Below are 26878 nucleotides of genomic sequence, written 5' to 3' on the forward strand. Positions count from 1 at the left end.
TCAGGCACGATGGAGTACGGCTGGGCTGGGTTATATACTGATACAGTCATACCTTGGGTTACATACTTAATTGGTTCCGGGTCGCTGTATGTAACCCGAAACGTACATAACCCGAACGCGTTTTGCGCATGCGCGAAGTGCACAGACCACTTCTGCGCATGCGTGGGTCGCACGCGCGGCAGGTTACACTTCCGGGTTACGGGAGTACATAACCCGAAAAGTATGTAACCCGAAGTGTACATAACCCTTTTATATATTTGAACATGGTGATATGATAGCCATGTTCAAATATATAAAAGGATGTCATATGGAGGAGGGAGAAAGGTTGTTTTCTGCTGCTCCAGAGAAGCGGACACGGAGCAATGGATTCAAACTACAAGAAAGAAGATTCCACCTAAACATGAGGAAGAACTTCCTGACAGTAAGAGCTGTTGGACAGTGGAATTTGCTGCCAAGGAGTGTGGTGGAGTCTCCTTCTTTGGAGGTCTTTAAGCAGAGGCTTGACAGCCATCTGTCAGGAATGCTTTGATGGTGTTTCCTGCTTGGCAGGGGGTTGGACTGGATGGCCCTTGGGGTCTCTTCCAACTCTAGGATTCTATGATTCTATGATTCTAACCCGAGGTACGACTGTATATCATCGAAAGCCAGTTTGGCTTTACACTTTTTCACTAGGCAATATACAGTGGTAACTCTGGATACGCACACCTCTGGTTGCATATCCTTCAGGACGCGGCAAACCCAGAAGTATTTTTCCGGGTTTCGCCACACGCACAAACACTCTATGCACCAAGTGCATGCGCAGAAATTCCTCGGGATCCAACCGGAGCTCCGGAACAGATCCCATGCGCAACCGGAGGTACCGCTGTATCGCAAATCAGGGTGTGCGTGTGTTAAGCAAAAATCACAATGTGAAGTCAGCCTATGCTTCTCTCGATTCCTCCTGTGAACTCTGTCGGCTCAGCTCTCCCCTGACTCCTGCAGGGAGCAGCGAATCGCAAGAGCAGGCGCTGGCAGAAATCACGGTGCAGGAAAAACTGTGAAGCCAGCCAGTGACTCTGCATAGCTCCATGCTTACACTGAGATATATCAGTATGTTGAGATGTTTGGATGGTGATACATGGCGATGCTGAAAACCAAATATCGCCCAGCCCTACACCAGGGACTAGGAGAATCCGTGCCGCTCTTTCCAGAACGGCACAAACTGGGTGTTTGAGTCTCCTCGGAGCTTCTCACCTTGGCCAGGTGAAGGCCCAGATATTCCACCAGGTGCAAAATGGAGGCAAGCGAAAGGTATGGGGAGCTGAAAATTTCAGCAAGCAATACTAATATAAAAGGATTTAAAGCAGCTTACTAAGACATTAAAAAAACAAGACTTTAAACTTTTTCCAATTTGCAGTGACTGCGGCGAGAATCTTAACAGCACAAAAATGGAAACAAGAAGAAACACCGACAAAGGAAGAATGGGCAGAAAAATTACTGGAGTATGCGGAATTGGATAAAATGACGGGAAGAATCCGAGAACAGCGGGACCAGAAATTCATCAACGACTAGACTAAATTTACGAATTATTTAAAAGACAATGGTATTGAATCCAATACGTTGATAGGACTGCAAGAAGTTTGTAGATTTATCGAAGACATGTCGTCGTAAATATGAAATTATAGTGATTAAGTTGGATATGATGATTTAAAGGAATGATTGAGTTAAGAAGTAACAGAAATTAGAAAATCATGTGGAGGGTTTGAGGGAAGGTTACAGGTGGGTAGCCGTGCTGGTCTGCCATAGTCGAAACAAAATAGAAAATTCTTTCCAGTAGCACCTTAGAGACCAACTGAGTTTGTTATTGGTATGAGCTTTCGTGTGCATGCACACTTCTTCAGATAGAGACTCAGTTGGTCTCTAAGGTGCTACTGGAAAGAATTTTCTATTTTGTTTCGACTCGTATCTGAAGAAGTGTGCATGCACACGAAAGCTCATACCAAGAACAAACTCAGTTGGTCTCTAAGGTGCTACTGGAAAGAATTTTCTAATTTGGTTTGAGGGAAGTCATGGCCCTAAAAGGCCAAAATGTTAAATGAATGGAAAGGTAAATGTGAAAGTTCTTCTCTATGTATTTATATCAAAACAATAAAAATGATATTTAAAAAAAATAAAGTAGCTTACTAAAGAAAAATGAAGGTCTCATACAATATTATTTATGACTCTATTTATTTATATTATTTATTGCATTTATATAATATTGCATTTTCCTCCACGGAGCTCAAGCTAGCCTTCTCTCTCCCCGCCCCCGATTCCATTCTCACAACCACCCTGCGAGGCGGGTTAGGCAGAGAGGCATCTGATTGGCTTCCAAGGTCACCCGGTGAGCATTTGAACCCTGGTTTCCCAGGTCCCAACCAGACACCCTCCCCACTACACCACACTACCTCTAGCACCATCAAAGCATATGGCTTTTTGCAGGACCATCACAAGCAACAGGAAGAGGCCCCTGCCCCAGGGAGGTTACAGTTGCCGCAACCAGCAAGGTAAACTGGTGATCAGTTGTAGCCCCCCCCCCACACACACACACCTTGCCTACCTCACAGGGTTGTTGCAGCAGTAAAGAGAGAGTAACCCCCACGTGAGTTGCCGCCCTGCACTCCTAGGGCGGGATGCAAACATAATCAACGTAATTGCTTAATTGCTTAATCATTTTTAAGCCAGGAGTGTTAATCGGCTGGAAAAGTCTTTAAGCCGCTGGCCTGCCTGGCTGGGGCATGCAGGAGGGAAGGCATGTGAGAAGAAACCCAACCCATGACTTACGGGACAACCACATGCAAGCAAACGTCTTGCAACAGCCTCACCGCTGCAACCCATTTGTAACCTCCAGCATGTCAGTTTCTGCAGGAATAACTAGATGCACAAACAGAAGATGAGAGACACGGACCAGGCTCGCATGGAACGAGGATCTAGGGGTCTCGGGGGACCACAAGTTTAACCTGAGTCCACAGTGTGATGCAGCAAGGGAAAAAAAGCTCATGCTATTCTAGGCTGCATCAACAGAAGGATCGTGTCCAGATCAAGGGAAGTCATAGAACCGCTCTATTCTGCCTTAGTCGGACCACACCTGGAATACTGTGTCCATTTAAGGAGGATATTTATTGACAAGCTGGAAAATGTGCAACCGAGATGATCAAGGGCAGGGGTCAGCAAACTTTTTCAGCAGGGGGCCGGTCCACTGTCCCTCAGATCTTGTGGGGGGCCGGACTAAATTTTTTTTGGGGGGGGGAAGAGGGAGGGAAAGAATGAACTCCTATGGCCCACAAATAACCCAGAGATGCGTTTTAAATAAAAGCACACATTCTACTCATGTAAAAACATGCTGATTCCTGGATCGTCCACGGGCCGGATTGAGAAAGCGATTGGGCCAGATCCGACCCCCCCCCCTTGCCTACCCATGATCAAGGGTCTGGAAACCAAGCCTTAGGAGGAACGGGTGAAGGAGGTGGGTATGTTTAGCCAGGAGAAGAGAAGACTGAGAGGAGATATGAGAGCCAGTATCTCAAGGGGTGTCCCATGGAAGGAGCAGCAAGCTTGTTTTCTCCTGCTCTGCAAGGGAGGACCCAAACCCATGGCTTCACGTTACAAGAAAGGAGATTCCGACTCAAGAAAAACTTTCCGACAGTAAGAGCTGCTGGACAGTGGAACGGTCCCCCTTGGGAGGTTGTGGACTCTCCTTTCCTTAGAGGTTTTTAAGCAATGGGGGAATGATTCCTCAACTAGATGACCCAACTCTACAATTCTCCAATGCACTCTCTGTAGGGCTGCCCAGAGGCCAGTCTGGAAGCTGCAACTAATGTAGGAATGCTGCTGCTCAGCTGTGGACCAGAACTCCTAACCGTGCTTGCAGAACCACCACCACCCCTTTAACATTTCAAACTTCATTGAAAATATTTAAAACAATTACCAAGCATAAATTGTTATCTTCCAGGACAAATACATGTACCATATGATAAGTCTCGTGTGCAGTCATCCACACGGCATCAAAACAGACTCGGACAATCTTAAAAGAGCTGTCCTCTTGTGCCATCAGTATAATCCTTGACCGGGCTTACAGTTCTTCCACCAACTTACGAAACCCCAAACTCATCTAGGACCGGGCTGTCTCAGGGAAACCCTTTCCCCATATCATCCTGCCCCTATTCCTGGGGTCAGCTTGGAAGGACCAACCAGTTACGCCATTGCCTGCAGAGGTCCATCAAGAGGCAACCAGCGACAGGGCCTTTTCTGTGGTGGCCTCCTCTCTAAGGAACAATCTCCCCGCTGGTGAAATTCCAGCGCATGCTGAACACTTGCGGACTTTCCAGAGCAGGGGTCAGCAACCTGCGGCCCATGGGGGTCATTTAACCTGCCCATGGACTCCCGCCGCCCGCTCGGTTGGCTCCCATGCGCTGCGCTAAAGTGGCACGGAGCAGAGCAGGGACCGCCTTCCGTGCCGCTGGCCGGCTTCCCATTGGCTGCAGGAAGCTCATGCAGCCAATGGGAAGCTGCACACACCTCCTCCGTGCCGGAAGGAGCACCGGAAATAGCGTTTGAGTGTGTGTGCACGCACCCGCACTCTGGCCCACCACAGCGTCTGCGGGTCCGTGAACCGGCCCAAGCCACAAAAACTTTGCCGACCCCTGCTCCAGAGCCTTCGGTGGCAAATAATGCCGGCCTGCTCCTATCCTGTCAGCTTGGGAGTTTCTGCGCTTGCAATTGTTATCATACACGTGTCGGTTTTATTGTCCCTTTCAAAAAAAAAACATTGTGTTGCACACTGCTTTGTGATTTTGCAACCGACAGCAGAATCACAGAATCTTAAGAGTTGGAAGGGACTCAAGGGTCATTTTGTCTAGAAGTGTGACATTTTTCAATAAACAAATAAATAAGAAATGCTGCGGGAGGCAGGGAGCCCCCAACCACAGAGAGGGGAAGCAAGGGATTTTGGAAGAAAGGTGTCATCTTTCTCAACCTGGCACCCCCCCCCCCAGAGGTTTTGAACTATGGCTCCCACCAGCCCCAGACAGCCCTGAACCTTATTATTATAATAATTATAATTGTCGTGTATTGCTTTATTTATTACCAAACCTTCACCCTAAGGTCCCCGGGCGGGTTACAGCATTATTCAGAAATCTTTAAGATAATATTTTAGTTTCCTGTTCGCTACGTTGCCTCAAACGTATATTTTGTGTTTGATCTCCTCCTGCAATGTTTGTTTTGCGATGCTTTATCTTTGATGTCGGCTGTAAACCGCTTTGAGATTCCCCCCCCCTTAAAAACAGAAAGCAGAATAGAAATGAAATGGATGGTAATGTTTACAACAATTTAAAACAACTGACAACCATGAAAATAGGGTGGGTCCTAAAAATCATACATCTCGACAGTCAAGATCCAGGGGAGTTTATGGGAGTTTGTCTATACTGAATTTATCTGAGATATTTATATCACTCCTTTCTCCCAAGCTGGGCTTCGAGGCAGCTTTAGAACCACAGAATTGTTGAATCATAGAATCCTAGAGTTGGAAGAGACCCCAAGGGCCATCCAGTCCAACCCCCTGCCAAGCAGGAAACACCATCAAAGCATTCCTGACAGATGGCTGTCAAGCCTCTGCTTAAAGACCTCCAAAGAAGGAGAGTCCACCACACTCCTTGGCAGCAAATCCCACTGTCGAAGGAAGTTCTTCCTAATGTTGAGGTGGAATCTTCTTTCTTGTAGTTTGAATCCATTGCTCCGTGTCCGCTTCTCTGGAGCAGCAGAAAACAACCTTTCTCCCTCCTCTATATGACATCCTTTTATATATTTGAACATGGCTATCATATCACTTCTTAACCTTCTCTTCTCCAGGCTAAACATACCCAGCTCCCTAAGCCGTTCCTCCTAAGGCATCGTTTCCAGGCCTTTGACCATTTTGGTTGCCCTCCTCTGGACACGTTCCAGCTTGTCAGTATCCTTCTTGAACTGTGGTGCCCAGAACTAGACACAGTATTCCAGGTGAGGTCTGACCAGAGCAGAATATAGAGGTACTATTAGTTCCCTTGATCTAGACGCTATACTCCTATTGATGCAGCCCAGAATTGCATTGGCTTTTTTAGCTGCTGCATCACACTGTTGACTCATGTCAAGTTTGTGGTCTACCAAGACTCCTAGATCCTTTCCACATGTACCGCTCTCAAGCCAGGTGTCACCCATCCTGTATTTGTGCCTTTCATTTTTTTTTGCCCAAGTGTAGTACTCAACATTTCTCCCCACTAAAATTCATCTTGTTTGCTTTGGCCCAGTTCTCTAATCTGTTAAGGTCATTTTGAAGTGTGATCCTGTCCTCTGGGGTATTAGCCACCCCTCCCAATTTGGTGTCATCTGCAAACTTGATCAGGATACCCTCAAGCCCATCATCCAAGTCATTGATAAAGATAATCCTCACTGAAAGGGATTCCCAAAAGGTCTTCCAGCCCAACCCCCAAGAATACAAGAACCTCAATTTTAAAACATCACTACGAAATAACAGAAACAAACTACGGTAGTTGCAATACATTAACTGCATTTAAAACTGGAATTAAAACACAGTTTACCGTGACAGCAGCCTAGCAGGCAGCGTTCGAAACACAAGTATCTAAGCTATTCACCAAATGGAAATTTGTGGTCGCCACAGTGGAATGGCCAGGCATTTTTTTTTTTTTTTACTGAGTGAGGATTATTATTCTTCTTCCTCATTTCATTTCTATACTTTTGCGTGTGCGCACACACACATATATTTTACTTCTTTTCCAGACTAAAAGTTACATTTGTTACTGAGTAATATTCCAATTCAACAAAACGAGCGACTTCCCTCTCAACCAGCATCGATGTTTAGAACCCAAATTACATACAATTGCATTTTAAGATTCAGTCTCATCTAATTTCATCCTCTTTAAGATGTTTCTGAATATATTCTGATATTTTCTTACCCCTTTACAGTTTAAAGGGGGGGGGGAATAATCCCAAAGTGGTTTACAGCATATTAAAAGTATTCAGAATAAAATTCAAGGTCCAAGGAATATATTTCAGATCCTTCTATAAATGACATTTTGCGCTACTCATATTTATTCACCTGTTTAATTTATAGAGCTGCCCCATAGCAGAAGAACTCTTGGAAGGCAGAGGGGTGTAGTGGTTAGAGCAGGGGTCAGCAACCTTTTTCAGCCGTGGGCCAGTCCACCGTCCCTCAGACCATGTGGGGGGCCGGACTATATTTTGGGGGGAGGAATGAACGAATTCCTATGCCTCACAAATATCCCAGAGATGCATTTTAAATAAAAGGACACATTCTACTTGTGTAAAAACCACCAGGAAAGCCCCACAAAAAACCCAGAGATGCATTTTTTTTAAAAGGACACATTCTACTCATGTAAAAACACACTGATTCCTGGACCGTCCACAGGCCAGATTTAGAAGGCGATTGGGCCGCATCCGGCCCACGGGCCTTAGGCTGCCTACCCCTGGGTTAGAGGGTCGGAGGAGGACCTGGGAGATCAGGGTTCGAATCGCAACACAACGGGTGACCTTGGAGTCAGTCACAGCCTCTTAGCCTACCTCACAGGGTTGTTGTAGAGATTAACTGAGGAGGGAGGTGAACCATGGACTCCTTGGAGGAAAAGGTGGGAGAAAAATGCAACGAATAAGAATGTGTCCTTTTATTTAAAATGCATCTCTGGGTTGTTTGTGGGGCATAGGAATTCGTTCATTTTCCCCCCAAAATATAGTCCGGCCCACCACCACAAGGTCTGAGGGACGGTGGACTGGCCCACGGCTGAAAAAGGTTGCTGACCCCCCGAAAAAGCTCTTCTGCTAGGTTGAGACGTCAGGCACCAACCTGGCATCTAGAGATCTCCAGGTTGGCACAATTGGACAAACGCCAGTCGCAAAACACGCTTGGCGCCTGGGGAATTTCTAACCCTGCTCAGCACCTCCTTCCCTTAATTTCCAAAGGCCGGTGTGAACAGGAAGGATGACAGGGAGAGAGGCCAGCGTGACCCCTCTTGGGAGCGAATCTCACAATATGGGGGGCGGCTGCAGAAAAGGCCCTGTCTATCTCTCGGGCCTCCGATGGGACCAAGAGAAGATGCTCTCCCGAGGCTTGCAACACCTGGACAGGTTTGTAGGAGGAGATTCCCTACTGGGCTTTTTAGTTCACAACCTGGAATCGTGCACAGGTTAGGGACAAAGCATTTAGCACCAGAACAGGGGTAGGCTGACCCATGCCTGCAGGAACAGACTCAAGAACCTGAAGCTCCTTGCTGGGAATTTGGGGGTCTAGCCTAGCACAGGAAGTCCCTCTAGCATCAGCCCCCTGCGACTGGAGGCAGCAAGAAGACCCCCGGATGGGCCATGCCTGGCGTAAGGCCAAGAGCCTGGCTTTCTGGCAGCCAAGCGCACTTGCGCAACGGATCAGCTCCTTCCGGCTGCTGAGCTGGAACCCCCGGATCCGGCCGCTGACCTCGGGACCCCTGGTTTGTAGGACAGAAAGTGGGTCAGAGCTGACCCTCCCTGCCTTGGCCCAGATAGCAGGTGTGTACACACAGAGAGAAAGAGAGAGAGAGAGTTATGTGCCAAGCGCACCGATTTATGCATCTGTGCACATTAATAAAGAACTGGGCGCGACGCAGACATGAATTCATAATGCAGACAAACCGCATCTCTCTGCCGTGTGCAGTTCCGCGACCCACCTCTGCTTTCACCTCTGTTATGCAAGGCCATTCAAAAAAACGAAACGAAAATCTGAGTAGTCCTGATTCCCCAGAGGAAAAGGCTGCCTTGTTCAGTCTTTTGTGTGTGAGAGAGAGTGTGGTTTTTACAGAGAGAGAGAGAGAGAGAGAGAGAGAGAGAGAGAGAGAGAGAGAGAGAGAACAACAACAACAACAAATCCATCCATCCAGGAATTACATTTTGCAAACAAGGCTGTAACATTTACTAGACAATAAAGCTGCTTTTTTCCCACAGCTCTCCCCTGCAACATTCCAGCTGCAATTGTTTGTGGCCCATTGGCTGCCTAACGCACAGTCATTGGCTCACAGCCGTGGTTCCAGCTTGCAGAACCTTCCTCCCAGGTCAACCGGAAGCCGGTCAGACTCGCCATAGGCGAGGGCCCAAAGGTTTGTCCAAAGACCAGAACAAGGCATCCTTTGATCTTTGAAGGGTTGCGGTTGAGACACGCCAGTGCTCTTTGGGCGCCCGGTTCTGCAGTTATGGCTGGAAAGAGGCTTCCACTGCAGAATCGTTTCCCCATGCCCTGCTCGCCGTACGTAAATCTAAGCGCACGGAAACAAATCTTATTGTTTTCACTTATTTCTACAAGAAGCAACAATCAATATTGATGGGAACTTTGCTTTGCATCTTTCAACATACATTGATGATCTGCCGGAACTGTATATCACTATACAACAGAACCCAGAGAAAAAAATACTGATCTTCCTCGTCCACAGCACAAGACACAAACCCCTTTTACTTATGGGAGTGAGAGGGGGAAATCCACTCCTTGGTTATATCTGGATAATCACACTGAAACAAGTTATGGGACCATCAAATCAAAAACAGACAGGTAAGTCTGGATCAAGGGACGCGGGAGGTGCTGTGGTTTAAACCACTGAGCTTGCTGATCAGAAGGTCGGCGGTTCGAATCCCCGCGACAGGGTGAGCTCCCCTTCCTTGGTCCCAGCTCCTGCCCACCTAGCAGTTCGAAAGCACGTCAAAGTGCAAGTAGATAAATAGGTATGGCTTCAGCGGGAAGGTAAACGGCGTTTCCGTGCGCTGCTCTGGTTTTGCCAGAAGAGGCTTAGTCATGCTGCCACATGACCCAGAAAAAGTACCTACCTACCTACCTATCTATGCAGCAGCATAGAGTTAAACTGCGGAATTCCCTGCCACAGGAGGCAGGACTGGCCAACTTGGATGGATTTAAAAGAGGATTGGACAAATGCAAGGAGGGCTATCGAGGGCTACTTGCCAGGATGGCTCTGCTCAGCCTCGGAGGGGCCTGGGATGATGATCTGAGGGTCTAGGTCCGTTGCCATGGGGAGAGGCGGTCTTTGGGGTGTTGCCTAAGTTTTGTAGGACAAACCAGCACTTTGAACTGGGCCCAGAAACTAACTGGGAGCCAGCGTGGTGAGGTCAGAATTGGTGTTACGCGCTCAGGCCATTGGACTTGCGAGACTTTTTATCGCTTCGTATTTTCAAAGTTTCCTTGGGACTTACAATGCATACAATGCAACAAAACCTATTAAAGCAAATAGTATCAGAACAATAACAGTGGCGGAAAAGAAACATGTTGCTAAAGCCGGGACTGAGCGACTGGAACAACAATCTCATTATAGTTGCCCCACCAGGTCTTCCTGCCAGCAACTCCCTTTCAAGATCAGCATGCTCGACTGGAACTGCCAACTTACCGGGCTAGCCTGCTCTTGCCGTTTGCAGGATCAGACCAAAGGCCTGTCTAGCCCGGCCTTCTGGTCTAGGTGCCCCAAGGGAAGCCCATGAGCAAGCAGGACCCGAGTTCAAGTACTGCAACGCACTCCCTCCCCCCTCCACTTATTAGCTGTCGCTCAAGGGAGAAGGCCAGGGGTCAGTTTAAGGAGTTGGCACCCCTATATTCAACTTCAGGGGTCTAAAGCAGTGAGCCTCTTGGGCTTGCCGATCAGAAGGTCGGCGGTTCGAATCCCTGCGACGGGGTGAGCTCCCATTGCTCTGTCCCAGCTCCTGCCAACCTAGCAGTTCCAAAGCACACCTGTGCAAGTAGATAAACGGGTACCGCTGTGGCGGGAAGGTAAACCGTGTTTCCATGCACTCTGGCACTTGTCACGGTCATCGGTGCACCAGAAGCGGTTGAGTCCTGCTGGCCACATGACCCGGAAAGCTGTCTGTGGACAAACACCGGCTCCCTTGGCCTGAAAGGGAGATGAGCGCCACAACCCCATAGTCGCCTTTGACCGGACTTAACCATCCAGGGGTCCTTTACCGTTACCTAACTCAACTTCAGATCCACAACACACAAACCCCTCCGCTCCCTAAATTGTTCCTGAGAGGAAAGGCAGGCTTAAGAGGACGTGCCCTTCATTTGAGGCGAAATGTCTTGCTGGGCGGCAATCGCTTGCCCTGAGATAGAAAAGCTTCTGTTTAGAAACATCAACAGCTGTGAGTGTTTTCAAACACCTAGCGCTATTCTCTCTCTCTCTCTCTTTCTCTTTCTCTCTCTCACACACACACCCCTTGAAATGTAGGTTGCCCAAGGTTCCTCTGTGGCTAGGAGTGCCTTTCACCAGCCTTGTCTGGTTTGCCAGCTATGGCCATTCCCAGACAGGGATAGGCTGCCCACTGCAGTGCACATGATAGGAACCTCGAGGCTGGACTGCTGCAATGCGCTCTACGTGGGGCTGCCCTTGGGCCTGGTTCGGAAACCCCCATTTGGTGGAGAATGCGGCCGCCAGGCTGCTGACGGGAGCATCAGGCAGACAATGTGTCACACCATTGTGGTTTGTTTGTTTTTTGTTTTTTAAATGTACTTGCTGCCCATCTGCCCTGAATCTGCCCGCCTGCTCCCTGTAACCGTCCCTTGTCAGCAGTCTGGCTCTTTTGACATGTGGTCCATTTCCAAGCACTTTTCAAAGGCAGCCCCACACAGGACATGCTGCTGAAACCCAAGCAGGGGGAACGAAGGCGTGTGTCCCTGTGGCCAAAGCAGGCAATAAGTCTACTCAAGAGAGGAAGACTCTGTTGCAAACTGCAACGTCGTTCTGCCAGGTCGGTCCCAGCCAGAGAAGGTAAATGTCGCCTCTGCTCTCTCCCCCGTCCACATTATTTGCAGCCCCGACAGCACAAGGGCCAGCCTGTTCCCCAACCCAGTCTCTTTACAGGCTGCTGTTCTTGGGAAAGTTAGCATTAAAAATAAATTCGGGGAAATACAAGGCAGCTGCTGGAGAGTCTCCTGCCAGCAAGGCCATCTTCCGCTCCCAACCCCTCAAAACACACACAAACACACTCTGTTCATGGGAGGGGAGGGAACCAGAGGACTCTACCTAGAGACAAGGCTTGCCTGGCAAATATCTTCCAAAGGCAGGGTTTAAAATAACCAGAAAAGCTACAGCAGCACTCTGCTATTTTTAAAAGGAGACATTTATTAGGGCTGGGAGACCAACGCACGACAGTCCCTTTTCTCCAGCTGGAGGTTGCATTTGGATGGGGCTGCTAAAAACACACTCTCTCCGTTTCTCACCATGATTTTCCACTTCCCTAACTTTAATGCAAAAACTAAAAGGGGGGCTGTTATTTAATTATTTTTTTTTGCCAAGGCAGGGAAAGTGTGATTGTGGGGTGGGGAGACGATTTAGGAATAGAACGCAGCTGCAGTCATCTCAAATGGAAAAGTGTCAAAGCCCACAGGGTGAAAAATCCCTTCCCCACCAACTACAATCGCTAATGGCAATTTTTAAAAAAAGAGAGCAAGGAAGGTGATTTTAGGAGTGGCTGCGTCCCCAGCCCCTTGTCGGCTGAAAGCGCTTAGCTAAGGACAACACCCAAAGGTTTAGCCAGAGATCTACAGGATGTAGCCCACTGCAAAGGGGTAAAGCTCTGGCCCCTTCGGAAATGCAGTTGACTATTTTTCCTGCACAATGAGAACTGGAAGCTTGGTCTTCTTCTAAGAGCAGGCATTCTGTACATTTGAATCAACCCTTGCTTGAGAGTGGGTGGGGAACGGCCAGGCAGGCAGGCAGGGGAAGAAATCAATACTGTACATGTTTTTACTACAGTTACAGGTGGGTAGCCGTGTTGGTCTGCCATAGTCGAAACAAAATAGAAAATTCTTTCCAGTAGCACCTTAGAGACCAACTCAGTTTGTTCTTGGTATGAGCTTTCGTGTGCATGCACACGAAAGCTCATACCAAGAACAAACTCAGTTGGTCTCTAAGGTGCTACTGGAAAGAATTTTCTATTACGGTATGTTTTTACTACGTCTTTGAACAAAATCTGCGCATGGTGCTGGTTGACTATAACCACTAAAGCAGTAGTTTTTAATCAGTGTGCCGTGGCACCCTGGGGTGTCCTGAATGCTGGTCAGGGGTGCCCCAGGCAACACGGGCCTCTGTCCCTCTTTCCTTCCTTCCCTCCCTCTCCTCTCATGCCCTTTCGCGTCTCTGCCTCCCAAAGGCTTGCACAGCTGTTTGGTGCAACAGCCTTGGCTACAAGCCCCCCAAGTGAATGGTGCCTCTGGGGCTGGTCAGAGGGTGCTGGTTGCCAGGAGCAGGGATAGGCAAACTTGGCCCTTCAGATGTTTTGGGACTACAACTCCCATCATCCCTAGCTAACAGGACCAGTGGTCAGGGATGATGGGAGTTGTAGTCCCAAAAACATCTGGAGGGCCGAGTTTGCCTATGCCTGCCTTGGAGTAAGCAAGCCAGCGGGCGAGAGGGAGCCCAGCCAGCCAGTCCACCAGCCCTCGCTGTTGGGAATGGACAGACAAGTCCCAAGTCCCTGTGGGGCAGTGTGAGGAGACACCTCTCTTTGGGGCAGCTCAGAGACCAGGGGCAGCAGCAGTGGCTGCCCGGAGGACTCCCAAGGAGAGGGGAGAGGAGGAGAGGAGGCTGAGGGAACCCTCCACAATGGAGTGTGTTCGAAACAGGGTCAGAGGCTGCCAGCTCTTCAGGCGAGGGGTGGCGTAACTGGGGTGCCACAGAAGGAATGTAGTTGGCCAAGGGAGCCGTGGACTCAAAAAGGTTGAAAACCTCTGCAGTAAAAGGGTATTATTTCTATTCCTCCACCCCTTCCCTTGTGCCTCAGATCCAGACTGCTGCGATACTTCAAACTCAAACAGCCCCTCCAGCTGCAACCTTCACCAACCTGAGGCTAGGCAGATGTTTGGGGTGGGAACCAAAGCTAGGCTGGGCCAGATAGCAGTTGTGCTCCAAAACATCTGGAGAGGCCCCCCAGATGCCAGTTATCTTCGCTTGGAATGGAATCCAATGAATTTGCCTGCATCAGCAGGTTTTGGCGATTTGGAAATGTATGGTACTAGGAGCTATTTGGGAGTAAGAGAGGGCGGGTGGAAATCAAACAGGCGCACATCTAAATACGTGGCTTCAGAGAAGAAGAAGAAGAGGAGGAGGTGGTAGAAGAAGAAGAGGAGGAGAAAGAAGAAGAAGAAGAAGAAGAAGAAGAAGAAGAAGAAGAAGAAGAAGAAGAAGAGCAATTCAGAGTGTGTAGTTGAGATCTCCAAAATTTATTCAGTGGACTGATCCACCTCTCCCAAAAGAGGCTGGGCTCCTGAACCCTTCCTCTGTTGAAATTTATATTGCAAGCTCCTCGGGGCAGAGGACTATTGCTTTCTCCATTAGTAAGAACATAAAGACAGAAGAATAAATAGCCCATCTAGTGCAGGATCGTGTTCCCGCAATGGCCAACCAGGCGCCTCAGTGGGAAAATAGCAAGCAGAATTCAAGCAGGGGCAACTCTCCCCTCCTGCAACTGAGATTCAGATGCCGTGCTGCCTCCAACTGGCTAGGGGGCCATCAATAGCCCTCTCCTCCTCCAGAAATTTGTCTAATCCTCCTTTAAAGTCATCCAGGTCGGTGGCCATCACTGCCTCCTGAGGGAAGGAGTTCCACAGTTTAACTAAAGTACTTGCTTTTATCTGCCCTGATGCTGTGGGCACCATTGGCCTAAGAGGCTGTCATGCTCCAGAGCAGCCCAGCAATAGAAGCCAGGATGATGGCAACTGCTACTTAAGAGTAACTGCTACTTCAGGAGAGCACAGAGGAGACACTCTGCACCCCTCAACCACCCCAGGAATGCACAAACCACCCAGCCTCAGGCACCCCACCCATTGCAAGGTAGCTCCATTTTGGCCTTTCCATCTGGGGAATCTCCCCTACTCACGACCCAAAAGAAATGTGCCCATTCTTACAAAGAAAGGGATAAAAGAGGACGAATCGTACCAGATCCATTTCCAGAGGTAAGACGTTTCGGGCTTGCCCCAAAGCCAGAGATTTTGTTTTTTTAAAAAAAGTTTGTTCCGTTTCCACCCTCCCTTTTCAAAATGTATAGTTTCAAACGCAATTAAAAACATCGGATAAACACCACCAGAATTTCAGTCGCAGCAAGGAAAAATTGCGACCACAAGACACCATCAAAAGCTGCAAGGACTTTGTGGTGGGTGGGTGGGTCCCCCCCCCCACGTTAAAAGCGAATAAAATGATTTGGCTCTGGCACCCGCCATGCAGTAACGTGAATAGTGTAAAGGTGAACATCTCCAGGGACGAAATTCCCTAACTGGGGCACCACCACAGAAAAGGCCCTTCCCTGCTTGCTTGCTTGCTTGCTTGCTTGCTACCTGCCTGCCCTCTGAAGGTGGGGGCACCCACAGCAGAGACACCATGTATAACCTTACAAGACAAGTAGGTAGCCGTGTTGGTCTGCCATAGTCAAAACAAAATGAAAAATTTAAAAATTCATTCCAGTAGCTCCTTAGAGACCAACTAAGTTTGTTCTTGGTATGAGCTTTTGTGTGCATGCACACTAGATACACAGATATACAGATTTCTTCTGTGTATCTGAAGAAGTGTGCATGCACACGAAAGCTCATACCAAGAACAAACTTAGTTGGTCTCTAAGGAGCTACTGGAAGGAATTTTTTATTTTTTATTTTGTACTTACAAGACAACTGTGTTTATAAATCCTTTATAAATCCTTTAAATATATATAAAATACACACACACACACACACACACACACACAAACTTTCTACTTTTGAACTCCGGGTAGCAGACACACCATTTTCCATCCAGGAATCTTATTTTGTTTCAATTCAGCAAACTCACTTTATCATGTATCTTCAAAATCACAGCTTTTTTTGGAGGGGGGGTGCTTACACAACTGCTACCAAATCTGTGTGTATACACTCACATACATGTTTGTAGATTTTATAAATATATATAAAATACACACACACACAAAACTTTTGTAAAAACTTCCCAGCTGCTCGCCTGGAAGCTCACACCTGTTCGCCAGTGGCGATCAGGAAAGTGGTTCTTCACAACTCTGGTTCAGAACTGTCAGATCATCACCGGAAAAGTGGGCAGGCAGAGATCAGACTAAACTGAAAGTAGGCTAAAATGGGTTTCGCATCCTATCAGGAAACAACCTCAACGTAGGATATACAGACACATACACAGTGAACGTCAGCGGTTTTCCTTCAACAGATTCTAAGAACCTCTCCAGCAGCTATGGGGCCTCGAGAAAGAATTAAATGCTTTTTAAAGAAAAGTCCATGTGAAAAAAACAAACCTGAGTGCTATTCCCAGCTTCAGTTTGTCTGGACAATGAATTCACTTTTTCAAAGATTAGAGATTGCCCTAGGAGGGGGGGGGGAGAGGCGTTAAATAAAAGGGTGTTTGCTCATGTGCTTAGTTTTATTGCTCTTCATTCTACACCCCTTGTTTTAGCACCTGGAAAATTGGCGGTGCCACCTATTCAGAAAGCCAATAAATCTTCCCTCTCAACTCGACCAGACTTCCTTCTTTGCAGATGTTGGCAATCAGGTTTGCAAAATTTCAAAGTCATTCATTCCATGTGGGTGAGGTTTCATTATTGCAAAACTTGTCACCCCACCAACCCCTCCTGGTAAACTCCAAGTCACCTATGCACAGCCTTGCACTTTCTTCTCTCTTTTCTATGAAGCAGAAAGGGGGGGGGAGGGGAGAAGGCAAACACACAGCAGGGCATTGTAGTACAACTCTCTCTCTCTCTCTCTCTCTCTCTCTCTCTCTGTACACATACATACATGCACATTCGTCTTTTGCTGGTTTCCAGCAAGCCACAGCACAGGTTTTAAAAGGGCCAGAGAGATGGCAGAATTTGAGGTCCTCATCACTGAAGAAGGCCCCGTCTCCCTCCAGTTTGCAACGGAATGCCGCACATCTGCAGAAGGTTGCCAGCTGTTTTTAAACCTAGCCCATGCTCTGCGTGGATTGTCTGATCCAAGTATTTAAAAAACAAAAGAAGGGAGGGAATCTAATTTGGGAAGAAGAGGAGGAGAGGAAGGGGGGAGGGAAAACACCAGGCAGCTTCAAAGTCTTAGACCTTAACAGGGAAGGGAAAAACAGCCTAAAGCACTTGGGGGGGGGGAGAGAACTGCAAGGGGGGGGGAACCATCAAGTTGGGAATGATTGCTGTTGTTTTAAAGGGGTCGGGGAGGCTTAGATTCCTCTCCACACAGCAGTTTTCTGTCTATGGGTTTTAAAATATTTTTTTTCAGAAGACCAGCTACTGCTTGGCTCTTGCACAGATACCCAACCGCAAAAATCCATCCCAAGCTAAAATGAGCCCATGCCTGCAAGAGGCACTTTTTAAAAGGTTCTGGACATGGATTAAGGCTCTCCTGGATTTCGTTATCACACACATGCACAGCCATACCCCCCCCCCACTGTGCCCTCCCTCCTTCCCCTCCAGAGGGCTAGAAAGTAGTCCAGGAACGAGGAATTTCTGTAAACACTAGAACTTTTCATCTGTTTCAAATTGCATGCACACACTTGCCCTCGCACCCAAAGATGGCACTTTTAACTTCATCGCAGAACAATCCATTTCTCACACACAAAAGAATTCAAAGAGAAGATTGCAGGAGATGGGGCGTTTTTTTCGGGGTGGTGGTGGTGGAGATGGATCCTACTATGCGAGTTTATTCTACCCGAGAGCCAAGAAATTAATAAACAAGAACAGGTTTTTACCCTCCATTAGTGCATTGAAGAGAAACCCAGGTTTGCTCTGGGCACATAGTAAATAATTCTTTTCTTTTTCCATCCTAGCAGCAATTCTTTTCAACACTTTCACTTTAAAAAAAAAAAATCGACACCGGCAAGCACTGGTAACTAACCAAACATAGCCAGCTAAGTTCTGTGCAATGTATATATTTGAAGACTGCAGGCCCAGTAAGATAAACAGACTTTAGCACGACAAAAGAATCTTTGGATATTTTAAAAGGTGCCCAGAAACAGAGGGGGGAGGGGGGCCGTGTCCCTCCCCCACAACATTCTTCCATATTATTCTCCACCTCTACGAATTCAAACCACAAGCTTCTCCATGCATTTAAATTATAAACCATTACAACAAAAAATAAATACATCCGAATCTCCAGTAAAAACATATTATTTTGCAACTGAGATGCAAAAAACTTGATCCACAACAGATGTCGTTCAAATCTTTGCAAGGTGAAAAGAAGAAAAGTTTGGAAAGGGGAGAGAAGAGATTTTTTAAAAATATGTCCCCAGCCATCTGTCAGCAATGCCTGCAAACCCAAAGTACCCCTGAAACTTTGGAGGGGCTGCCAAATGGCTTTGCTAAATGGCAAAAAACAAACAAACCCACAGCGATTTCAACATTCGGCGCTATGCAAAGTCACAGAATCCACACTGGGGAAAGAGTCCGACAGTCATCGGTAGCAAGAATAAAACTGGCAATAAGTGAACAACGTCCAGACTTATTTAAGGCAACAACTGCCACCGCCAGAGCCGACCATTAGAGTCACCCAGTCTCCCAACACAGCCCAGTTTGCACAGATACAGGTGAAACTGGAAAAATTAGGATATCGTGGAAAAGTTCATTTATGTAAGCAACTGTTTTCATTAGCTACTGGAGTTTAATATATGAGATAGACTCATGACATGCAAAGCGAGATATGCCAAGCCTTTGCTTGTTATAATTGTGATGATTATGGCGTACAGCTGATGAAAACCCCAAAGTTGAGATTGTGAATTTGGGGTTTTCATCAGCCGTACGCCATAATCATCACAATTATAACAAATAAAGGCTTGACATATCTCGCTTTGCATGTCACGAGTCTATCTCATATATTAGTTTCACCTTTTAAGTTGAATTACTGAAAGAAATGAACCTTTCCACGGAATTCTAATTTTTCGAGTTTGACCTGTATCTCCGTGCGGAAAAAGATGTGGGAGAGAGACACCGGTGTGGGCCACATCTCGCTCCCCGGGTTGTATAAAGGGAAAGCTTTCCTTACACGTGTTTATTTTAAATATAGGCATTTTGCTCAAGGGTTCAAGTTCAGCTGCGCAGCCAGGGACGGCCTGTTTTCCGCTGCCAGAAAAGGGTGGGATCCTGTGGGTCTAGAATTCCACAGGTCTGGAATGCCGGCTTCTGCTACGCAGTCCAAGATTTATGCTTCTCTGCTGTTCTTGAAAATGTGTGCGATGCTCTGTGCATGCTTGGGCGGGGGTAATTTCAAGAAATCCTGATGGGCCGACTCCTCTGGGAGAAGAGGCTGGCTGGAAGGGCCAAGGGCATCCCAAGCCAATTTCTCTATGTAGGGCATAGCCTTAAAAGACAGGGATTGGGGGGGGGGAGTCCAAAGCAGCCTGTCTGGCATTATAGGGTGGGTTCCTATCAGTTCCCAAGGTTCATTCTACAGTACTGCATTTATTTTATTAGCGGTTGGAAGGCTGTTCCTATGGGATCCCCAGGTTTTCTGGCTCACGGGACCTACAGCCATGTAGAGAAAGGGGTGGTCTGTTTTGCGGGGGGGGGGGGGCACGATAGATAGACTACAGAGAATTCACGAAGCCATACGGACTATTTAAGTAGAATCGCTTTTGGGGTAGGGGTGACAAGAAGTCCACCCTGCCAAAGAGGGATTTGTCTGTTTTTAGGAAGCAGAATTAAAAAAGGGGGGGGTGATGTGGACTTAAGGCGGCCAGGCACTTCTATAAAGCCCTGTCTGGAATTATAGGGTGGAGGGCTGCTCCCAAGTGATTCCCAGGTTTTATTTTGTTGAATTCATTTTTGGGGGGGGGGGTGCTCTAGGGCATCCCCAGGTTTTCTGTCTTATGGGACCTTCAGTCATATGGGGAAAGGGCAGGTCTGTTTGGCAGGGGGCTCAGTCTGTTCTTGGGATGGGGAGGCAAACAGACTGCAGAGTATTTATCCAGCTATTTTTTCTGCTATTTAAATGCAATCTCTTTTGGGGGGGGCGGAGAGAAGCCAGCCTACTAAAGGATTGTCTATTTTTCGGAAAGCGGGATTATACATTGTATTTTGGGGAGGCTGGTGGGGAAGGAAACCAACCCAATTTTCCAAGCTTGGGATCCCCTAAAGTGGGGGGGGGCATTTTGAAGGTAAATTTGCAGAGGAAAGGGCAAAGGCGGACCCCCCTTCCATCGCCTTCCTTCCACCCCACCCCCACCCGTTTTCCTCTCCCCCAAATAAACCTTCCTCTTCCCCACCCCCCCCCCACCCCTCCACGTCTGCGTGTCGACTTACCCGCGTGGGAATGGAGGTTGAGTCCGGCGGCGAGGTACTTGGCGGGGCCGAGGGGCGCGGGCGGCAGTCCGGCCGCCAAGGGGGCGAGCCGGGCGGCGGCGGCGGCGGCGGCGGCGCGGTGGTGCCCGTCCATGGCCAGGCCCGAGAGGAGCGGCGGCGGCGGGAGGTGGACGGCGCGCGGGGGCCCGCCGAGGTCTCGCCCATCCATGCTGCGCTCCCGCCGCCGCCGCCGCCGCCGCCGGACTCAGCGAAGGCGCAGCGAGGACAAGCGCCGCTCCCCGCGCCGCGCCACCTTCCGCGCAACCATTCTCCGCGCGCGCGGGGCTCCGGCTGCCCAGGCGGCCCCGGACGGGAGCCTGCAAAAGAAGGCGAAAGGCGCCGCTTGAGTCTCGCAGAAAGGCGGCAGCAGCAGCTCGAGTTTCCCTCCTAGCCCCCCACCCAGCCCCACCGAGGGGTCTCCAATTTGCAGCGGGGAAAGGAGAGCCCGGCACACACACACACACACATATATATATACTGTATATATACACACACACAGCTGCCTTTTTTTGCGCCTTCAAGAAAGGCGAGAGGAGAAAAGCAAGGAACCAAGACTCAGGCTTCTTTACTCACAAGTAAACCTCACGAGGTGCAATGGGGCTTACTCCCAAGGAAGTGGGCGTCCAGCACTCCCCAAATTTTAAAAAACAAAAGATTCATTCCCTGGAACCCGAGTTCACATTTTGAAGACTTTAAAAAAAAATAAAAAAATAGAATATATACGTTGCATTTTGTTTGCAGGGAGAAATGTGTGTGTGTACAAAAGAAAGACTTTTAAAAAGTTAAGGAGGTTTCTCCCAAGCGGCTGTTTACTCGCGAGTAATCTCCTTCGGCCTGCAATCGAAAGCTGCCACCGCCGCCGGTACGCGCCCGTGTTCCCGGGCAGCCAGCTCCGATGGGATGAGGCTTACTCTCGAGTAAATAGGCGCAGGATCGTGCCCCATCCCCCCTTTCGGAAGCAGAGAGAGAGAGAGAGCCCTGTTTAAAGTCGACAGGGCTTGTTTCGGAAAGAGACAGAATCAGGCTCGCGTTCGGCGCGTTTGGAACCGCAGCTGCGCGGCCCGATCCGAAGCGCCTTGGCTGAAAAGGACTTGCTCCCCAGGGGTGGAAAGGGCTCTTTAGGATCGCACCCTTAACCGAGACACTTTCCTGCCTCTCTCTTGCAACCTCAGTCATGGGGTGGGGTGGAGTGGGGGGGAGATATGAGGAATTTAACCAGACCCACCACCTTCCTTGGCTTCTGTTATCTAAAATGGACTGTTTTTAAAATCCCGATTCGCCTGTCGTTTTTTCCCCTTCTCCCTCTCCTCTCACGTTTTGCCTGGAGACACCCTTCTCCCTCCCCAGTATCGATTTTGACAAATACTCATTGTTTCCCCTCCATCTTATCAGATGTGGGTCGACAAAAATGTAGAAAGGGCGGCGGGTGGGGGGCTGGGAGCTCCTACTCGCCCGGAGGCGAAAATAACCCATTACATATTTTATCATCTTCTTAGCCCTGGAAAGTATTTAATGTTTAACCTTTTACGCACACGCTGCAAGCTGGCCCTGATAAGGAGCCCGAGATTTCTTCACGCCACTTGGGCAAAATGGCTCGGAAGGAAAATAGGCTTTTATTTTTATTATTACTGAGGAAGCCACCAACAATGTTCGGTTTCCAGCGACCTCCCTACACTGCTTGGAATTTAAAATAAAATAAAGGTTTCTTGCGCTCTCCTTCTCTGCGAGAAATCGTGCTGGTTTCCTTTCTAGGAAGCCCAACTAACTGTCTTTAAGAAGTAAGGCTGCAATCCTCGCCCCATTTACCCAGGAGTAAACCCCACTGACTTCAGTGTCTCTCCGGGTTCAATGGGGCTCAGACCCCAGTAACACTGGCAAGAATAACCATTTGTATCCTCCGTCTGGATACTCAACGGGGGTCGTTTCCAAATCATGGGACAGATTTTTTTTCTCTCTCCAAAAAAATGAGGCTTCAATGTCTGCTATTTAAGAAAAATAAAAATCAAGCCTTCTTGTAAAATGAGGAGGAATGCAGAGAGAAGTTTCTGAAGTATTTTTGGTTGTTTCTCTCCCCCGCACCGCCATAAAATATTCCAAAACATTTAGAATTCAACTCACTGAAAAAAATGGAAGGAGTGGAAGAGGGACTTGTTGGAAGAGGACTTTCTTTTTTAAAAAAGAAAGGCTATTCCCTGTCTCTCCAACCCTGAAGTCATTTCACCAGCTGCCTTAAAATCACAAAAAAAGAATTTAGTCAATGTTTTAGCTCTCTGTTCCCGGGGGGGAAATATCGCCTTGGAATTTCCTCAGGCTGGTTCTTATGAACCGGTTGATGAGAATGCAGTGCACAAAAATCCCCCTTTGGCCCTTACTAGGTTTAATTAAGAGTTTCTTACTTTAATCTGGTTTTAGTTAAAACTACCTCCGTGCTTATTAGACACAACACCCGCCCCAATCCAATACACGCCACTGAAATAGATACAAGGCGAAACCGTATGTTCCCGTTTCCTTATAAGCCACGAGAAAAATAAATCGGCGGCTTTGCATTTTAAGGATATAAAGGGCAAATGGCCAGTTTGTCCATTTCAGTTGCACGCATGGGGTTTTTTTTGTGGGGTGGGGGCTTCCCCATAACTTCTTACCCTAAGCTTCAATTTTTATTCTTTGGAGAAGGAAGGTTCTTGTTTTAATTCCTATTTGGCCTTAATATACAGAAAAGACACACTTCGGATTCCTGTGTGTGAGAGATACGGGCACACTTTTAATATCATATGGGAATGAAAACAAGACCGGCGCATCCCAATCCTATACATATATATGTATTTGGGGTGCGGGGGGAGGGCGGCTGTGCGTGTACAGAATTTCATTTACTTTCCTTGATCTCAGTTCTTCACCACCACCCCCCCCCAAAAAAAAACATGGCTGGACTCCTGATTTTAATTAAAAGCAGCCTAACCGAAAATGCCTGGTTCTTGGATTCTCTTTCCCTGACGGCGTTTGCCAAGGAGAAGGGGGGGGGAGAGAGAGGCCAAATCTGGGGCGCCCTGCTCCAGAGAAGATAAATTTTGGAAAATTTGGAGAGGAGGGAAAGTGGAGAGGGGCAATGGGGGAATGGGGAGGACCCGGTCCTGAAATTCCCCCCATCACTACTGAGAAAGCTTTTTTCCCCCTCCCCTCCCCAGAGAAAACTTCCCAAGTCAGTAAGAGTTGCATCAAGGCTTACCTTTCGGAATGAGTTGTAATTTTTATTTTTTTATCTTGTCCTCTTCTTTGGCATCCTTCAGGCGGATTTTCTCGCACCTGGACCCCAACCCTCCCCCTCCCCCGTGTTTCAAAAATTAGATCCACAACCGGGGTGTTGTCGTTTTTTTCCGGGGTGGGGGCTGCAGCGGCCTTCCTCCCCCTTCCTCTTCCTCTTCCTCTTCCTCTTCCACTCTCAGTATCCAAAAATGTCCCTGCCTGGTTCTCCCCTTCACCCTGAAAAGCGGCAGGACACAAACTCGGGTCGCGGTTTTTTCACCAACTCGGGTTCCCTCGTCGTGTGAACGGGTCCGGCTTCCTCGTAAGCTCCAGGTGGGCGCCTTGTCGGTCGGGAGACTTCAAGATCCACACATATACAGCCCGGGCTTGGAAAAGGTACAATACACCAAAAAAATACCCCTTTCAAGTTCCTCTCCGTGGATCTCTTAAAAAAAAAAAAAAAAAGAGGGGGAGGGGAGGAAGGGGGGGAAGCCTCTTTAGCAATGAAACAAGCATTGTTCCTTGCATCCCGCCCCCCCTCCGGGCCAGCCAGCCAAAATTTCATAGTAGGCCTCCCCATTGGCTGCCCCGCCTGCCACTCAGCCTCATGTAAACACTTTGGCCCGCCGCCATCCTTATAAAGCCAATTATGGACCGAGAGGGGAGAGAGAGAGGGGAGGGGAAGTTTCAAGGCTCCCCGGCGGGGCGGGCTGAATGGGCGAAGCGGGCGGTGAGAATTCAGAGAGGCGGTTTCAAGGTGTCCCCCCCCCACCCCCGTTTTTTTTTTTTGCCCTGTCGCGCGCCCAACTCCTCCGCCTCTGGTCTGCTCTGGCTGATCATAAACAGAAAAGCAAAGGGGGGGGGGGAGGAACTGCCATCTCCAGCCCTCCCCCCAACCCCGAGGGAGGGGTTGAAAGCCGGCCACCGCCTCGCGTGCCCCACATTTCTTTGCAACGCTTCTGGAGCGCGGGGAGGGGGGGGGTTGGGAGACTGGTGGCCCCCGGAGCGTTTTGGTGGCCCTGGCGGGTTGCAGGGCCTGGGCAGGAGAGAGGGAGGGGTGTCTGTTTCCGCTCTGCATGCTTACTCGGAAATATGCCAGCCTTAAAACTCCCAGGGAGGAAAGCAATCGCAGCATCGGCGGCCCGAGCCTAGGCATGTTTACTCAGGTGTAAGCTTCCGCCATCTACCCCCCAAACACTCCTCCGCAGGTAAGACTCTTGGCGACGCTTTGTGGGTGGGATTGCGACGGGGGCTTACTCGAGAGTAAGGCAGCGCGCTGCTGCTTGCCCAGGCTTGGGAGCAAAGCGACCGGGGGTGGGGCAAGGGCGCTCGGTATGGAGGTGCAGCTTACTTCCGAGTAAAGGTGCATGGATCGGGGCCGCAGAGCAACTCAGCTTAGAGGCTTTATTTGTGGGTTCGTGGGGGGAGCGCACCAGATCTAGTCTCTCTGGGAGTTCCTGTGGGGCAGAGCCAGGGAAAGCTGCCCCCCCCCCAGACATTAGGGCGGCCGGGGCGGACTCTGAGCCTGATCCCAAACCCACAGCAGCGCCCCTCCCGTTTTGCCAGGGTGGTCTCCCCCTTGCGATCCAATGCCCCCCCATGGCCCCAACTACACTTTTAAAGGACTTCGGATTTATCCTCACCCCCGAGAGAAAGGGGAGAACCCTTAAGACTGGGCTTCTCTTGCTTGATCCGTTTTCACGCCGCTTGGTTGTGTCTACACGATCTCTCCGGCCAACAAACATCCCAGGCCTCGTCGTTGGGAGCGTAGTGCTGGCGAGGCTGAAAAGGCGAGGATATTTGCGGTTTAGGTCTAGAAACTTGGCTGCGAGCCTGTGCACTTTGGCGTGCGAGTAACTGCCGGTGGACTTTGGGTCTCACTTCGGAGTAAACGGAGCTGGCTGTCCGGAGTCCAGTTTGGACTCTTCTCCCCCCCCCCCCCGCCCCAACAACCCCATTTCCCTTTGCAAAGCAGGGCGACCGGAGGAGCAAACTGGTTGCCTTTATAAACCGAATTGGCAGGTAACGTTTCACATTTAGACATATTTATTTAAATGTATGTATATGTATATAACTGTCTCGGAAGAAAACGAATAACAATAATATCCTATTTCCTGCTTTCGAGCTTGTTTTGTGTTAATATGGTGATTTAGCTGCGATTCCTTCATTGCGAGGGAGCTTGGACTAGATGATCCCTGGAGATCCCTTTGAGCCAGTACAATTATAGAATACTCCGTATTTTTTTCTGTAGCGGATTAAAATCGCCCACCCCGCAAAGCTACCCGAAGGAAAGAGATCTGGAAGCAGCATTTGCTTGGAACGGATATTTATTCTGCGTGTGTGAATTTAGATTGTATTTGCAATAATAAAAAACATTAAACAAAAAACAAAACAAAATCGCTTTTGGACACTCTTATTTGCCCCTGAATGGATAGAGGGAAGGGAGAGAAATTGGAAGGGGGCGGGGAGACACCCTAGCCTTACTTAATTCCAGCGTAAATGTAAAAAAAAACCAACCTAGCAGTTTCAAACTGCCCCCCGAAGCTCCATCGAGGCAGTTTCTAGGCTGCCGGCTTTGGGAAGGAAAGAGCGCCGGGGGGGGGGAGAGAAAGCGACCGAAAATAGAAGCCGAAGAAGAAAAATGCAAACTTCTTTTAATGGGTTTTTTTGGGCGGGGGGGGGGGAGGCGTTAAAACGTCGCGATGCAAAGGAGATAGCAACAAATAGCCAAGCTTGGTCTCTTCCCGCCCCCCCCCCGGCAAATGAAGGAGTGACGACTTCGCCTCGGGATTGAATGGATGGGATCCAAATTAGCGAAGGAGCAACAAGAGAATTGTTTTTTTTTTAAGGGGGGGAGGGGAAAAGAGGAGGGGCAGGAGCCCCGCCGCCTGGTCAGAATGCAGAAAGGGGGAGGGCCCGCCCCCGCCCGCCTCATTTCCCACTCCGGTTTTATTTTACAACGGCGACGGGTTTGCATGGAATTGTGTGTTGTTTTTTTAAGCCTGCAGATATTTTAAAAATAAATGTAGGTATTCCCCTCCCCCCCCCAAAAAAAATATTTTGCAGGACGGAGCCCCCTCTCGAGAGACGTGGAGCGAAGGTTGCATCAGATGCCCGGTTTTCCATGCAGTGGGGGTGCTTGGTCGGGGTTTTTTTTGGGGGGGGGAGGGTGTATTTATTTGGCCCCATCTCTTTCTGGAGTAGAGCAAGCGTACAAGCCTCGATCCAGCCGAAGGACTTTTTTTAAGCACCCCCCTTATAATATTTTAATGTTTTCACACCCGGATCC

General features: G+C 48.8%; 1 protein-coding gene and 1 long non-coding RNA gene across 2 annotated transcripts in view; one reads left to right on the forward strand and one right to left on the reverse strand.

Annotated features, from left to right (window-relative positions):
- The window catches only part of TNRC18 (trinucleotide repeat containing 18), a 135884-nt gene extending 112293 nt beyond the window's left edge, over positions 1-23591 (reverse strand). The window contains exons 1-2 of the mRNA XM_033167870.1: positions 23573-23591; positions 20311-20666 (exon numbers count right to left, since the gene is read on the reverse strand). Of these exons, the coding sequence (XP_033023761.1) occupies positions 20311-20518 (208 nt within the window). The 5' untranslated portion in view covers positions 20519-20666; positions 23573-23591. The remainder of the gene's footprint in view (positions 1-20310; positions 20667-23572) is intronic.
- Positions 23592-24070: 479 nt separating this feature from the next.
- Positions 24071-25968, forward strand: LOC117057088. Its single transcript, XR_004427785.1, has 3 exons — positions 24071-24346; positions 24704-24797; positions 25841-25968. It is a non-coding gene; the product is annotated as an uncharacterized LOC117057088 (long non-coding RNA).
- Positions 25969-26878: the final 910 nt, after the last annotated feature.

Source organism: Lacerta agilis, chromosome 13 (genome assembly GCF_009819535.1).
Source record: "Lacerta agilis isolate rLacAgi1 chromosome 13, rLacAgi1.pri, whole genome shotgun sequence".
In the NCBI taxonomy this organism is placed as follows: Eukaryota; Metazoa; Chordata; class Lepidosauria; order Squamata; family Lacertidae; genus Lacerta; species Lacerta agilis.